General features: G+C 47.3%; 2 protein-coding genes across 2 annotated transcripts; one reads left to right on the forward strand and one right to left on the reverse strand.

Annotated features, from left to right (window-relative positions):
• Positions 1–755: 755 nt before the first annotated feature.
• Positions 756–2,710, forward strand: LOC124669133. Its single transcript, XM_047205819.1, has 4 exons — positions 756–848; positions 931–1,035; positions 1,790–2,227; positions 2,341–2,710. The coding sequence occupies exons 1-3, from the start codon at positions 756–758 to the stop codon at positions 2,033–2,035; spliced, it is 444 nt and encodes a 147-aa protein (XP_047061775.1). The 3' UTR covers positions 2,036–2,227; positions 2,341–2,710.
• Positions 2,711–4,035: 1,325 nt separating this feature from the next.
• On the reverse strand, positions 4,036–8,560 carry LOC124669746 (LRR receptor-like serine/threonine-protein kinase GHR1). Its single transcript, XM_047206300.1, has 3 exons — positions 7,492–8,560; positions 4,753–6,300; positions 4,036–4,619 (listed from the first exon to the last, which is right to left on the reverse strand). The coding sequence occupies exons 1-3, from the start codon at positions 8,558–8,560 to the stop codon at positions 4,036–4,038; spliced, it is 3,201 nt and encodes a 1,066-aa protein (XP_047062256.1).
• Between the last annotated feature and the right edge of the window lie 5,635 nt (positions 8,561–14,195).

Below are 14,195 nucleotides of genomic sequence, written 5' to 3' on the forward strand. Positions count from 1 at the left end.
TGCATCCGGGAGTTACAACATCACTCACCTTTATTTTAGCGAAAATTCGCTTTTAATCTCAGGTCCAAGAAATGCATCTTTGATGAAAAATACATCTCAACATCACTCAAATCTGAGAGCATATGTTTCCTTCGCCCTAAAACTAATTTCAAAATATGAAAAAAATATGAAAACATTCCCCACCCGTCAGCTCTAGGTACGTATCGACATTCTATATGCGCATTTAAATTTTCGCGAAAAATCCAAACTATTGTGCTATGCGTTAAAAATACAAAAAAGAAATCTCATGCAAACCCTTGTTTTACAACCGAAATTATCTCTTCATGTAGATCACACAAATAGTCAATTTTCCGTGACATGATGCACACATAAGTTGTGCTGATGTCTATGCAACATTTGTTATGGAACTTTTGAATAAAATACGTTTTAAATACATTTAAGATAAAGGGAGCATATGCACCCCATTGCTCTTTGTCTCTCATCAAAGTATGTATAAGTAGAGATGCATCTTTCGAATTTTCATGGGAGAAGAGCTAGAGATGCTTTTAGAGGTTCTGCTAGGGTTTTGCCCTTATTACCAAAACCCCTAAAACACCCTGAAATCTTTGTGAAATCCTCGCGAGGAAAGTCGATTTGGCAATTCTATTCCAACTCAACTCTTGAGAGGAATCGACCAATAAGGACTTGGGTACACTGTGCCTGAAACGGACGCCACGCAAACCCTCGGCGGTCGGCGCCTCCGCGCAGCGGCGATCATGGCCGCGGCCCTCCGCCTCCTGCTCCGCCAGCCCGCGGCAGCGCGGACCTCTCCGATGATGCGCTCTCTGCTCCCCGCGCCGTACTCCAAGGTAAGATGGGGATAGTTTCGCTGCTTGATTTTGCTTAAACCCTCCCCTCGATTGGGCGCACTAACTTCGCTTCTCCCTCCAGGCCGCCGCGGCGGCCGCCGCCAGCCTCCCCGAAGCGCCCGGTGCGCCCCTGCCGCCTCCCCGTTTGAGGGAGGTTACTCCAAGGAAGGCTCCTCCAACTCCAAAGGTATAATCTTCGTCATGAGCTTGAAAACTGAAAAGGGGTTTCCGACCCTGCTGAATCCAACGAAATTGCCGACCGCTTTCCCGAGCTCGGGGGGTTAGAAGGAGTTGGGGTTGGAAGATTTGATCTCCTTGCTTTTATTTCGAGCTCTCAATTCAATCAACCATGAAAAGGGGTGAACATTTGTCGGTTTGGACTCTGAATCCCTTCCTCTCTGCTTATGCGACGCTGCCTTGATTTGACTGTTTGTTTGATCTGCAAGACTGCAACCTGATGCCTGCGCTGGACCATAACACACGGTCGAGAACTCTTGAATTTTTGCCTCGGTTGGCAAGTATGTACCTTTAGAATTGCTGATCCTTTTCCTCAACTCTATGATTGTGCTTCAACTAGAGTAGCATGATTCAGCGAGAGCACTCTGCAAACATGTCGTGCCAGTTTACAGCACAGTGCGATACGATCGATTAAACAGTTCAACGGACATTGCCCACATGGCCACATCATGTTCGCTGGATTCAATGGCGCTACTCTCGTTTGTACTGAGCCTTTCTAGGCCAACTAGAGAATTACTTATACCTGATTAATCGCTTTAATCCAATTCTAGTTGTCTGGTTTCCTATGAAAGCAGAAATATGAAGTTAATACTGATTAAAGTGTTGTTGCTTGTGTTAACTTGGTTTTAGACTTTTAGTGGTTTACATTTGACATTGATGTATCATCTACTGTTTTTCTTTTACTGAAGTTGATTAAACTGTAGGGTGAACCGCACTGCTGCAAAACTGTTCCAAGTACCATGAATGACAGTACAAAGTCGTTGCTGGATAAACTGAAGGATCTCATAGATCGTAAGAAGTCATTGCAAGCCATGAGAAAGAATATTGATGAGCATATGGAGAAGTTACGGAAAGTGAACCATGATGGTATAGTTGCTCGTAGTTTGCTTAGCAAACGGCTTGATGACAACAGGGAACTTATTGCCAAACTAAAAAAATATGCGAGATGATTGTGAGAAAACACGTAATATGCAAGATTTTATTGCCAAACTACTTGACATGAAAGAAGATTTGACCAAAGCAGAAAATATGGCAGTTGGTATTAACAAAGATTGTGCCATTCTGGAGGCTAACACTCGTTTGGGTGGTGAACAAGTTGAAATGCTACGTAAGGAAGTTGAGGACTATGAAATTGCTTTCAGGTAAAGGATCAACAACCTTTTTCTTATTTGGTATAACAAGAAATTTATTTTTGTCATTTTTAATAACTTGTGTTGACCCAAACATATGTATCTCTCTTTGTCTATTTTTGAAGGCAGTATCTTGAATTGGGAAGATCCACCATGGAGCAGGTGGAGGAGGTAAAGAAGGTTGCAAAAGTGGGTGCCGCTGTTTGCCTTGTGGGAGGGCTTCTGCTGATACTGGCAAAGATCTAGATTCGAGGAGCTGACAGATGACTAGGCCAAGCGGGTATTTGAAGTGGCAGAATAGTAGTAACATTCAACTGTTTTCCGCTGTAATAGTGTGTTCGTGGGAAGGCTTCTGCTGATGCTAGCAAAGATCTCGACTAGAGGACCGTGGAGTTTGCCGCTGCTTTTTTTCCCGTAGAACTGAGTAGCCAGATGACTATGCTTGAGCTGTTATTTAGTGTAGTGAAGTTGTATTTTGACTGTTTTCATAGTCTTTGTGTGCCATTGTTGCGTTTTAGAACCTGCAGGGGAAGCAAGATAAAGCCAACTGATAAAATAGCTATTATTGCCGTAATCTCTCTATGCAATAGAATATAGATATGTAACACCTTGGAGATCTGTGCTGAAAAAAGACGTGTTTCTCTTGGAATAGTGGTTATGCCATTTGGTATCCTTATCTAGGATGTTATGCATTATGTTTGGTTTTGATTGAATCTGAACAATGCACAGCCTGTTTGGAGGGTTACATTTTTCATTGCATCTTAGGCGTGAGTCTTCCCTCTTCGTCTGGAAATGGTTCACTGCAATCGAGTGAAGAAACATCCAAGGCCTAAGCAAGCTGGCCGCAGGTTGTGACTCCTTACTTGTGTCTTTTCATTCCCTCTAAAAGAAAATTTCCTTTTTCTTGCACTCAAATAAAAAAGAAGCTGTCCAGTAACTGTTTAGCATTTTAGAATTGATATGCACCGCTGTCACATCAATGTGGAGGTTGCTACATGGATCTATGACAGTGATGTATTGATCAGCACACTTGGCAGCAGTATCAATATTCACATTTCGGTGGTAGTTTTGAAGTAAACGCAGATTTCAAATGACAGATTAGGGCGCTGCCCTATAAATTATGCCTTCTGTAATAGTTTATACCAATTGGTATCCTTATCTAGTGTGTTATACATGATGGTTGCTTTTGTACTGAATCTGAACAATGCATAGGCTGAGATTGGAGGGTAACATTTTTCATTGCACCTTAGGCGTGAGTCTTTCCTCTTCGTATGCAAATGGTTTCATTGAAATTGAGTGAAGAAACATCCAAGCCTAAGCAAGCCTAGCTCGGATTGTGACTCCTGTTTGTGCATTTTCATCCCCTTTAAAAGAAATTTTTTCTTTTTTCCACTCGGTAGAAAATAAATAAACTGTGTGTTTGCTTGTTCTAGTTTTCTAGAATTGGTAAGCACTGCTGTCACATTTGCACAGGTTGCTGGGTGAACTGCAGACATATAAGAAGCTATGAGAGTGATTTATTGATCAGCACACTTGACGACTCAGTGAAAGTTGATGTAAATTGCAGATTTCAAAAGACGACTGCCCTCCAAATTTGACCAATCTGCTTGGAAAAGCAGATTCCATTAGAACAATGTATGTAAGTACAATGCTGCAACAGTAACCAATGAGACACGCCATCTGAACTTGCAGGCATCAAGTTGATGCCATACAGTTGCATGCATTTCCCTAGAGAATCACTAGAGTTTCAGGCACAAGCTAAAACACACGAGTATTATGACTATTATCCAATTCTAAAGCTACAGAATGATGGCGGCTAGCTAGATTGATGAAAGATCCTCATACACAGACTTGATCCCAGGCCTTTCGGAGACCGGTAGGATGCATCTCAACGCAATGCCCAGCACCTCCTTCATGCCCTTCACTGCTTGCGGGTTCTCCGAATCCGAAGCCATGGCTGGGTCAAAGCACTCCGATCCCCGACCTTCCGCCACCCGCAGCCGGACCCAGTCAGTGAGGTCGACACTGCCTTCAGACCCTGAGATGACATCACCCGCGCACCTGCCTGTCAGGAGCTCTAGCAGGGCAACACCAAAGGCATAGACGTCAGACTTGAACGAGGGGGATGGCTTCTTGGATGCCGCCAGCTCCGGGGCACGGTAGCCCAGCACGCCTAGGTCAAGGATCTGCTCGACAACACCAGCCTGGGTCATCAGGCGGTGCAGGCAGTAGTCAGCAACACGAGCATTGAGGTCAAGACCGTCCAGCAAGATGTTGGTGGCCTTGAGGTTCCCATGAGGCATTGCACGGTCAAAATGGAGATAATTCAGGCCGCGTGCCACATCAACCGCAATCTTGAGCCGCTGGGCCCAGGTCAGTGGAGGACCTCTCCTTCCCGGTCGATCTGCTCAGATACATAGATATATGACAGTTGAATTAATGGCTGGATAAGTATACAGAATGAGGTTTGTGTGCGCGAACTATTTATCAGATTAATGCATCTGCGGAAATTTGAAATCAGTGAATTGAGACATTACCGTACAAAAAGCTAGCAAGACTTCCTGGAGAAACATAATCTGACAAGATCAGTTTCTCATGTGGTGTTGGGCCCCAGTAGTATCCACGCAAGCCAACCACATTAGGATGCCGGATGTTCGCAAACTTTTTGGCCTCTTTTGTAAACTCTTTCTTGGGCCTCGCAACACCTTCTCTCAGCCACTTCACTGTCAAGAATACACCATTTTCCAATGTTGCCCTGTATGAAGTTCCATGACTGCTCCTCCCAAGTACTTCAGCTGGCGCCCTTGACAGTTCCTCCGGTGTCAGTGTGATTGTTTCATCCAGGAAGTGCAGGTCCCCTGCTAGCCTGTCAGGTGATCTGACATCCAACCGTGCTAGACCTTCCTGTGCATACGCCTCTCCAGAATCTGGTGACCAAGAGAAGCGGCTCCCCTTGGATGGTGAAAATCCCCCCACAGCAGACAGCTTCTCTTCTTGGCTCAGTGCTTCAGATGCAGAGCCCTTTCGAGGAGCACCAAGATCCTCTGCCGAGACCTCCGAACTACCTTTGTTATCTTTTCTTTTCATACTCTCAATGTCTTTAGTGGCCCTGTGAAGATTCTTGTCAGTGACCTTTTCTGAGCTAGGGAACTGCCGTGAGATCCGCTTGTAGTGGCACACAATAGCAATAAGGATAAGGATGACAACAACGACGACACTGGCTGCAACAAGTGCTATTTTAGCAGCTGTACTGAGCGATTTGCCACCTGAACCAGATTGGGAATCTCCAGATCCAGATGAGCTAGCAGGATACTCCAATCTTGAGTTTCCGGGATGGAAAGAAGATTCTGGAAACTTTCTCAAGTTCACAGGCACAATGCCAGATAGGTCATTATAAGAGGCGTTGAGGGACTGCAGAGTATCTGGAAGTGCCTCAGGCAGTGGCCCAGTGAACTGGTTTGTTGATATGTCAAGAGCTGTAAGTGCTGCAAGTTTAGTGACAGTAACTGGCAAAGGACCAGAGAAGTTGTTTGAAGATACGTCAAGAACATGGAGGCCAGACAGGGAGACTATATCATCAGGGAGGCTGCCACTAAAATGGTTTCCAGAGATATCAAGCACTTGAAGGCTGAAGTTTTTGGACGTCGATCCTGGGAAAGATATGCCACCAGTAAGCATGTTATCTTGCATGTAGAGCTCATGCAGCATGGAGGACGTGAGCAGATTGGTAGGAATAGGACCACTGAACTGATTGGAGCTGAGGTCAAGGACAGTAAGCTTGGGATACTGAACAACAGCTCCAGGAATGGTGTCAGCTAGAGAATTATGAGAAAGATTTAGGTAGTTCAGGCGAAGGAACTGAGAGCTCACATCTGGAATAGTTCCAGTTAGATTGTTCTGGCTAAGGTCAACATATTCCAAGTCATTGCTCCATTTTGTAAAAACTGATAAATTTCCTCTAAACTGGTTATTTGACAGATCTAACACAGTGCAGCTTCCAGCAAGCAATGGAAGATCCCCAAAAAGAGCATTTGAGGACAGATTAAGGATTTGCAAGGTAGTCGATGTGATCATATTGATATGTCCTGCAGAGCACAGAGAACTACAATTAGTAGAAAAAAAACTAACACCCAGAAACTAATCGGCTGATACTGACAGATTGTCATCGTAGACAATTTCCATGCTAGGAAAGTAGAAATGCAGCTAATGATGCATGCGTATTTTTCCTCCTCTTCCTAATACTGATAATCTAGGAAAGACGATTTCACATAAGATGCAGATCTGCAAGGCACCAGGTGACCATGCCATACTTATGAAATGGACCGCACAACACCCATTTGTATGCAGCTAGTTATCATCATACCCTGTGTACACAATTGGTTGCTTCCTATTAATACTAGCTGATGTTAGAAAGGTCCACAATAGTTAAAGCCAACAACACACGCTGCCTTACAATGGTAAACAAACTAGAAAGAATGGTGAATGAAGCACAACATTTGTAGAAAATTAGTCCAGCAGAAGATTAATGTAACAAAATCAACAAATACAAATGCATGCTACTATGCAATAGGTACTGACAACAGAAATTCATATTGATGTTAACTTAAACAAAACCATAGGGCTTGTTGGGTTATCCCGCTTCATCTCTCTTTCAGGATATATATATGCCTGACTAGCCTGATTCTCAGCATGTCAAAAACTATGTGCATAATTATGAGCAATCGAAGAGCTTTGATATTCTGCACGAAATGCATATCCTAAGTAATTTCACTAAACATAACTTCTCTATCTTGTCTCTACTGCTATGGTGTATCAAAAACTCCCGATGAAGCCAATGGGATGCATATCTCTGCAAAAACATGGCTCCGAGTGCCCAAACTATATCCAGCAAGCAATCCCCAGTCAAGTTGTTACATTAGAGAAAATCAACGGAGTTTGTAAGCAATGCCACAATAGGCAGCAATATGTGCAATGATTTGCGCTTAGAAATTTGAATCTGAACAGACAATTCAAAATATATAATTACATGAGGCAAGATTCCAAATGAGGTACGCTGGTACTAAAGTCAACCATGGATCAGCCCAGATCATATCTAGCATAAAAAATCAGCTGACATGAAGAAAGAAAGAAAGAAAGAAACCAAGGGCAAAATAAAAAGACAAAGTTTCACACAAGCTGTAAATAAATGGATCAAACTTCCAGAAGCACTGCATGGCATGCATAAACTGAAATAGCAAGAGGATTAAAAACAACAAATTCTTAACTAGAGCTTATACCTGTCAGGTTATTTGCACTTAGGTCCAGCTCCTTCAACACCAGAGAATCTCCCTTGAGAAGTCCACTAGGTACAAACCCAGTGAATCCATTGTTTGCAAGGCGCAAAACCTCGAGATCGTAAACATAATTGAACCCTGGGAGGTCTCCAGACAACTCGTTACTGCTGAGATCAAGCACCTTCAATCTTCCAAAAGTTGAGAGCTCAACTCCATCTATCAATGACCCAGTCAACTTGTTGTTGCTAAGGTTGAGATATAGAACTGTCTCTGAAATGTCTGCGAGAAACTTGAGTTCTTTGGGGGTGGTACTGGTGAGCAAGTTCCCACTGAAGTCAACATGAGCAACAGTTGACTCGATCAAGAACTTCCAATCAACACCACCATCCAATTGGTTCCAGCTCAGATCCACAGACTGGAGGTTCACAAGGAGACCAAGCCCAGCAGGAATTCCCTTTGTGAAGGCATTGTGTGAGAGGTTCAGAGCCACCATGCTGCGGAGGCTCTTCAAAGCCACCGGCAACGGGCCGGATAAAGTGTTGCCGCTCACATCCAGCGACTGAAGCGACGCAAGCCCGTCGATGGACTCAGGCAGGGCACCTGACAAGTTGTTCCCGGCAAGCGACATGTTCTGCAGGCTCCGGAGGCTGCCAATGCCGTCAGGGATTGAGCCTGAGAACCGGTTGTTGGAGATGTCCAGGAACTTCAAGCTCTTGAGGCTACCCACATTGCTGGGGAGGCTCCCGGAGAGATTGTTATTGGCCATGGAGAGCTTGACGAGCATGGTGAGGTTGACAAACACGGAGAGATCGGCGACACCCGAGATCCGGTGCCCGTCGAGCACGACTCCAGCCACGCTGGCACCGTTGCACACGACGCCGTTCCAGGAGGCCGGGCAGCCGTTGAAGTCGATGGACTCGTCGTTCCAGGAGTCGGTGACGAAGCCGGCAGGGTCATGCGTGATTCCCTTCTTGAAGGCGAGGAGCGCGAGGATGTCCTGCGACGGCAGCTGGCCGAATGCAGGGGCCGCCACCAGCAAGAGCAGGAACAGAAGTCCCCCAACAATCCCCATCGCCGCTCCTCCTCGGAGAAGATTGGAAACTGGCAGGCCTCAGGAACGCTGCACCTGAGGCATTTGCCGGAGCAAGATGGAGTGTACCTACCACCACACAGGTACTGGTAGCCACAGACTTGTCCCTTTCAGCTTGATCTGCACTGCGTCCCAAAGAAAAAACCAACAGATTAAGTCCTTGGGACCTGAAATGAGCACGGGAATAGCAAGTTAGCCACAGATTCCTGCTTCCAGAATGCAGTAGAAACCGAATCTTGAGCATCCAAGTAGGAGAAAAAACGCTTGCTACCAAGAAAAAGGAACACAAGGACAGTTGATAAAAACCCTGGGCTTTTAACCTCCAATAATGCAGGTACTACTAGAACTTAAAGCGCTAAGCTCCGCCCATTGTAACCGCAGCCACCACCAAGATTTCGGCCATGAACACGGCTCAAAAGCAACAGAAAGTCAGGAACACTTTACCCATCCAAGAAAGTGAAAAAACACAATCCCTAATGCAGGGCAACCAGGCAACGAGAACTAGCAGCGACTGCATACGCACCTCCTTACCGCGGAAATGAGATGGAAGGGTCGTTCTTGGTCTGAGGCAAACCGCCGGCACCGGCACACGGGGCAGCTCGGGGAATGATTGCGCTGAGCTGGGTTGCGGGGAAGGGAAGGCAGGGCAATGCGGTGGGGCTGAGCGGGAGCCGGGGGTTGGAGGGCGAATGCGGAACCCTAACCCTAGCAGCCGGGGATGGGAGAGCGGCTGCTGAGAGGAGTGGAAGAAGGGGAGAGTGGAGTGGAGGGGGAAGAGGGGAGTAGTGGTGGCGGCTGCAGTGGCGGAGGGACAGTGGGGAATGGGACCGTCTTTTCTCTATGTTTGGCGCAATGAAGAGGTTTTGTTTTTCTCCCGGCGGCCGGCGGTACTATTTCGTTGTGGGATTTTACGTTATGGTCCTCGCAAGAGATTTTAGTCTGTGTTTGGACCTTTTGATGTTTTGGAGTGTCTGAGTTCCATGTTTGTCTCTGGAGCTGCGACTTGTCAATTGCTTTGTTTGAACAGCGGACAAAGGCTATTTTTATTCATATATAACGCTTGTTTGGTTAAATATTGGTTCTGCCACGTGTAAGCTTAATTAAGCAAAGCATGGTTAACAGAATCCATTTGAAGTCTAAAAGTCAAATCTACAACATGAGGGCTACAAAAATAGAAAAATTGAGTGTGACAAACTATGGACGATAACAACCGAACATGCTCATCTTCAGGATAGCAAATTGGATGCCTTTCACTAGCCATCTTTCATATAATTGGCGTCAATCTCCTCATTGGAATTTGAAGTTACACCCTTGATCGAGTTGTCATGACTACCTAAGTCCCAAACTCAATATATGTGTGGTTTCGCTGAATGTTAGCCACTTGATATTTTTCTTATGCCTGAGTCAACACCATGTGTCGTCGAAATGCTAAGATTTGTGCATGTGCAGGGAAACTCAAAATTAAGATCACATATGGGTAGAGCCATGAACCTATTATATATGTAAAAAAGACGACGAGTTGAATTAATTAGTATGAATTATCTCGGTGTGCAAGATGATCAATATAAATCTTACGATAAATTGCTCTGGGTCATGAGCAGTGACATGGTTTTATACGTGTTGATGTAGAATTTTTTTTTTTGCCTTAGATGCATATGCTCACGTGGCTATACAAAATGTTACAAACTAAGTAACCATTTGCATGAATGCATACACGAAGCGGGCAACTTACTTTACAATGTCTATTTTCATGCAGAGCTAAAGGGTTCTAATAGATGGACAGACAAAGAGAGACCCACTAAAGGTTAATAGAAGATACGCGAGGATGAGGACTTGAGTTTCTGCTACTGCATCTGAAAAATAGAGTTTGTGCTGCCGTTCCATTGTTATATCCCTATTTCATGTATCGTGCTAGACTAGGATACAAGAATCTCAAAATAATTGCTTGAAAATAGATATATCTAGATGTATTTATTCGTAAGCAATTATTATGAATCGAAATGAAGTATGATATTCATGTAGACATTGAAGGGGGCACGTGGAAACTAAATACTCGTTTCCATGGAACAGGAGGCGGACAAATAAAGTGGCAGAATATGTAGCACTATGTATAGAGCAAGGGTGTGGAAAAAGATAAGAAAACCAGACGACACAATTACGTCAAACAAGAGGGTTGACAGCGCGAAACAGCGGCCAAAAGAGGGGCCCGAACCTTTTTGCCCTTTCCCGCTATCCTGGCCGAGCCGCACCCGCCAAAAAAATAAAAACGGGGCAACAGTACGCAAGAGGCAGCCGCCTCGGGTCCCCTTTTCTCTGTCCTCGCGGACCCCAAAACCGCGGGCTGCAATGCGCCTCACTCGCCTCCACGCACGCTCGCGCGCTCGCACCGCGAAAAAGCTGCGTTCCACGGCGTGGGTCCCACTCAGCAGCCGGCGAGAAGGTAGGTAGGCCCAGCGAATCAGATCGCGGTCTCCGCCGTAGCTAGCTACTCCCTCCTTCACAGCGTTACGTTTTAATGGTCTCGTGACCCGAGCCTGCAACGCAACTGAGACGACGGAAAATGTGCTTCCCTCCGTTCAGTTCCCAGCGTCCGTGCACCTCCGTTTTGGCGTGTCTGGCGTTCGATAAAACGGCGGCGATCTTCCTTCTTGTTGTTGTTGTCGCAGAATGTGCTGGAATTACACGACCCAGGGTTGGAAAATTGGCTGCTATATGAGGTTTTAGATTGTTTTTTTTTTCTGCGCAATATAGGCTCTGCAGCTCTTTATTTGTTTTACACTTAGGTCTTGTTTGGCTGTTGGGACTAAAATTCACGGGGAAAATTTTCCCGACCGGGAATAGACTGAAACAGGAGCAAAACACCGGGATTATATTCCCAACCTTCGGACTAGGGGAAAAATCTCCCCGGGAAAAGGCCGGGAACCCGCCGGGATTCGAATAACCAAACAAGCCCTTAGAGCATCTCCAGCCCCCAAAGCGTCCACCAAAGCAATTCGGGGCGCGCCGGACTAAAAAAAACATTCCAGCCGCGTCCCCCAAAGACCATTTTTGTCCGGCGCACCTTGATACGGTGTCCGGTGCCCCGAGCCCGTCCCCGTCCCACACGGGACGCTCCGGGCACGCCGGACACAACGAAAAGCGAGGCGAACCGACGCGGGCGCATCAGCAGCTCGGAAGCCTAAAACCCCGTCGCCTACCTTTGATCAAGCGACGTTAATGGCGTCCCTATTTTCTCAGGCGACGCAGGGACGCGTCTCGTCGTGCATGGCCGCGTGGCCGTCCACGCCGGCGTTATTGCGTGCAACCACCCCGCTGCCGCCGATGTACATTAAGACACCCTGCGGTTCATCACAATCTCTCACCGCTCCCAAACCTTCTCGTCGTCGCCGCCTCCCCCCTCCCAGATCTTCTCCTCGCCGCTCCAGACAATGTCGACCTCGTCCTCCCGCAAGATCGCCGCCGCGAACGGCTTCGGCCGTGGCAGCCTAACCGTGCCGGAGGCGTGGGCGCTGTACCACGCCCAATATCCAGTCCCGCCGGACATGCGGCCGCAAGCGGCCGGCGGGCCGGAAGATGGCCGTGAACGTCATTGGCGTCCCGCCGCCGCCGAAGCCGGGCACGGAGCAATGGAGGGACGGCATCAGGGCCCGGCGGGCTCAACTCACCGCCGCCGAGCAGCATGATCCGACGTGGGCGGCGAACGACAACGACGCATGGTGGAAGACGTACTTCAAGGCGAAGTACGACGTCGAGATGCACCGCACCCAGGGGCTCCTCGGCGGGCCCAACAACTGGAACAAGGATGGCCGCGCCCTGTTCTGGGGCGTTCCGGGGCGCACCCTCGAGAACGTCATCCGCGGCATCCGCAACGGCGCTCCAAGGTTGGAGACGCCGTCGTCACCGCCACCGTCGTCACCGCCACCGTCTCCTCGAGGAGGACCACCGCAATGGCAGCCGAGGAGGACGACATACTCGTCCTCCTCGCACTCTTCTTCCCCAGGACCGGCGCGATCGACGTCGTCCTCGTCGTACCGCTCGGCTCCCTACACCGTCCCCAAACGGGAGGTCAAGGAGGAGCCGGCGACGCCCGTGAACACGAGGCGTGGCGGCAGCGGCAGCCGGCGGCAGCAAGGGAGGCGCGGCGGCGGCCTCCTCATCCTGAAGCCGGAGGTGAAGGAGAAGCCGGAGGAAGCATCGCAGGCGGCGCTGCTGGCGGAGTACGAGCGGCGCAACAGCGGCTCATCGCCAGCAGCGACGACCCCGAAGACTGCCCAGGTCTGCGGGCGGCGTTCTTGGCGTCGCTCAACGACAAGGACGCCTAGAGGGGCGATGTCGAGACGGCGATCGCCATGTCCATCCGCGACTCCGGCAAGCCGCTCGTGGACCTCACCGACGATGGCGAGGCAGGACCAAGCGGCTTGGTGAAGGACGAGCCCGTCCCCAAGCGCGTCAAGCAGGAGATCGTCACCGACGAGATGTACAACTTCCAGCAGTACTACGACGCCTCCGGCCGCCGCAAGTGGTTCTAGATTAGGTTTAGTTTGAATTTAGTCAAAATTCGTTCGAATCTATGTAAGTTTGGACGAATCTAATCGAATCTTGTTAAGTTTAAAATTTCTGAAATTTTGTTTGTGGTCGCGACGTCCCCAAACTCGACACAAACGAAACACGTCCCCCAAACGCTCAATTCGACGCGTTTTGGAGGACGTTTTGGGGAATATGGCTGGAGATGCTCTTAGTTGCCGCCACTCTGTCGCCAGCTCTGATAATTTCATGGTCTCAATACATCTTTGGATTCGTATGGTGCCGGTTAATTTAATTTTAACCTAAAAGCAACAACAAAAAAATCTTAGATGCGTATCGTATGTCCATCGTTTTAATGCAGGGCCCGAGGTTTCAACTTCCTTCTCAAAGAAAAAAAAACTTCTCGGTTTTTGTCCGGTTTCTCGTTAATTAACTGCGCAATTCTTTTTTTAATTAGTAAACTAGGGCAAATATTTTAAAAATGAATCTCTCCAAACATCGTCGCTCTTCTGTTCCGATAAATCATGCCTTGTTTTGCAGGCGACGTGTGCATATTTTCTAAAATGATTTGTATTCGTCTTTTTTTTGTTGGCATGGTTGGTTATATACTGTCGTCGTGGTGAACAGACAGATGCCATAGGATGGCTTAAGTTGGGGCCGAATGGGCGCTCGAGGATTCGGGTGAGGGTTTTTGATTAGATTGGATGAACTTCCGGATGCTTTTCTCAAGAACTTAGCCAAAGCCAGAGGTAGAAGAAGAAAGACACAAGGAAGAACTCTGCTCTAGGTCTCTTTCTTCATTGATCTCAACAGGTTACAGGTTTCTCAATACAAGGACTCACCTAGATCGTAATAGGAGCTAAGTTTAGGAAGATAGTTTCCTTCTATGGCTAATCTAGGTTTTCTCCTTGTTGGATGTGTATTTAGCTCTTCTGACAGGGTCTTGTCTCTTAAAAGTAGTTGTTGACTCCTCGACCTTGAGTTGCATTGTAGATCACTCCTTCGATGCCTCCATATCTAAGCAGGGGATTTAAGAGTGGGATTAAAGTACAGCGTGCCTCCAACTTAAGTTAAATTATAGGAAAGAGTGTTT

Source organism: Lolium rigidum, chromosome 7 (assembly GCF_022539505.1).
Source record: "Lolium rigidum isolate FL_2022 chromosome 7, APGP_CSIRO_Lrig_0.1, whole genome shotgun sequence".
NCBI lineage: Eukaryota > Viridiplantae > Streptophyta > Magnoliopsida > Poales > Poaceae > Lolium > Lolium rigidum.

Coding starts and splice junctions, on each gene's coding strand:
- LOC124669133 (XM_047205819.1), top strand. CDS start 756: ATGGCCGCGGCCCTCCGCCTCCTGCTCCGCCAGCCCGCGGCAGCGCGG. Junction 849..930: donor TCCCCGCGCCGTACTCCAAG/GTAAGATGGGGA, acceptor TTCTCCCTCCAG/GCCGCCGCGGCGGCCGCCGC. Junction 1,036..1,789: donor AGGCTCCTCCAACTCCAAAG/GTATAATCTTCG, acceptor ATTAAACTGTAG/GGTGAACCGCACTGCTGCAA.
- LOC124669746 (XM_047206300.1), bottom strand. CDS start 8,560: ATGGGGATTGTTGGGGGACTTCTGTTCCTGCTCTTGCTGGTGGCGGCC. Junction 6,301..7,491: donor AAGTGCAAATAACCTGACAG/GTATAAGCTCTA, acceptor TGTGCTCTGCAG/GACATATCAATATGATCACA. Junction 4,620..4,752: donor TCTTGCTAGCTTTTTGTACG/GTAATGTCTCAA, acceptor GTATCTGAGCAG/ATCGACCGGGAAGGAGAGGT.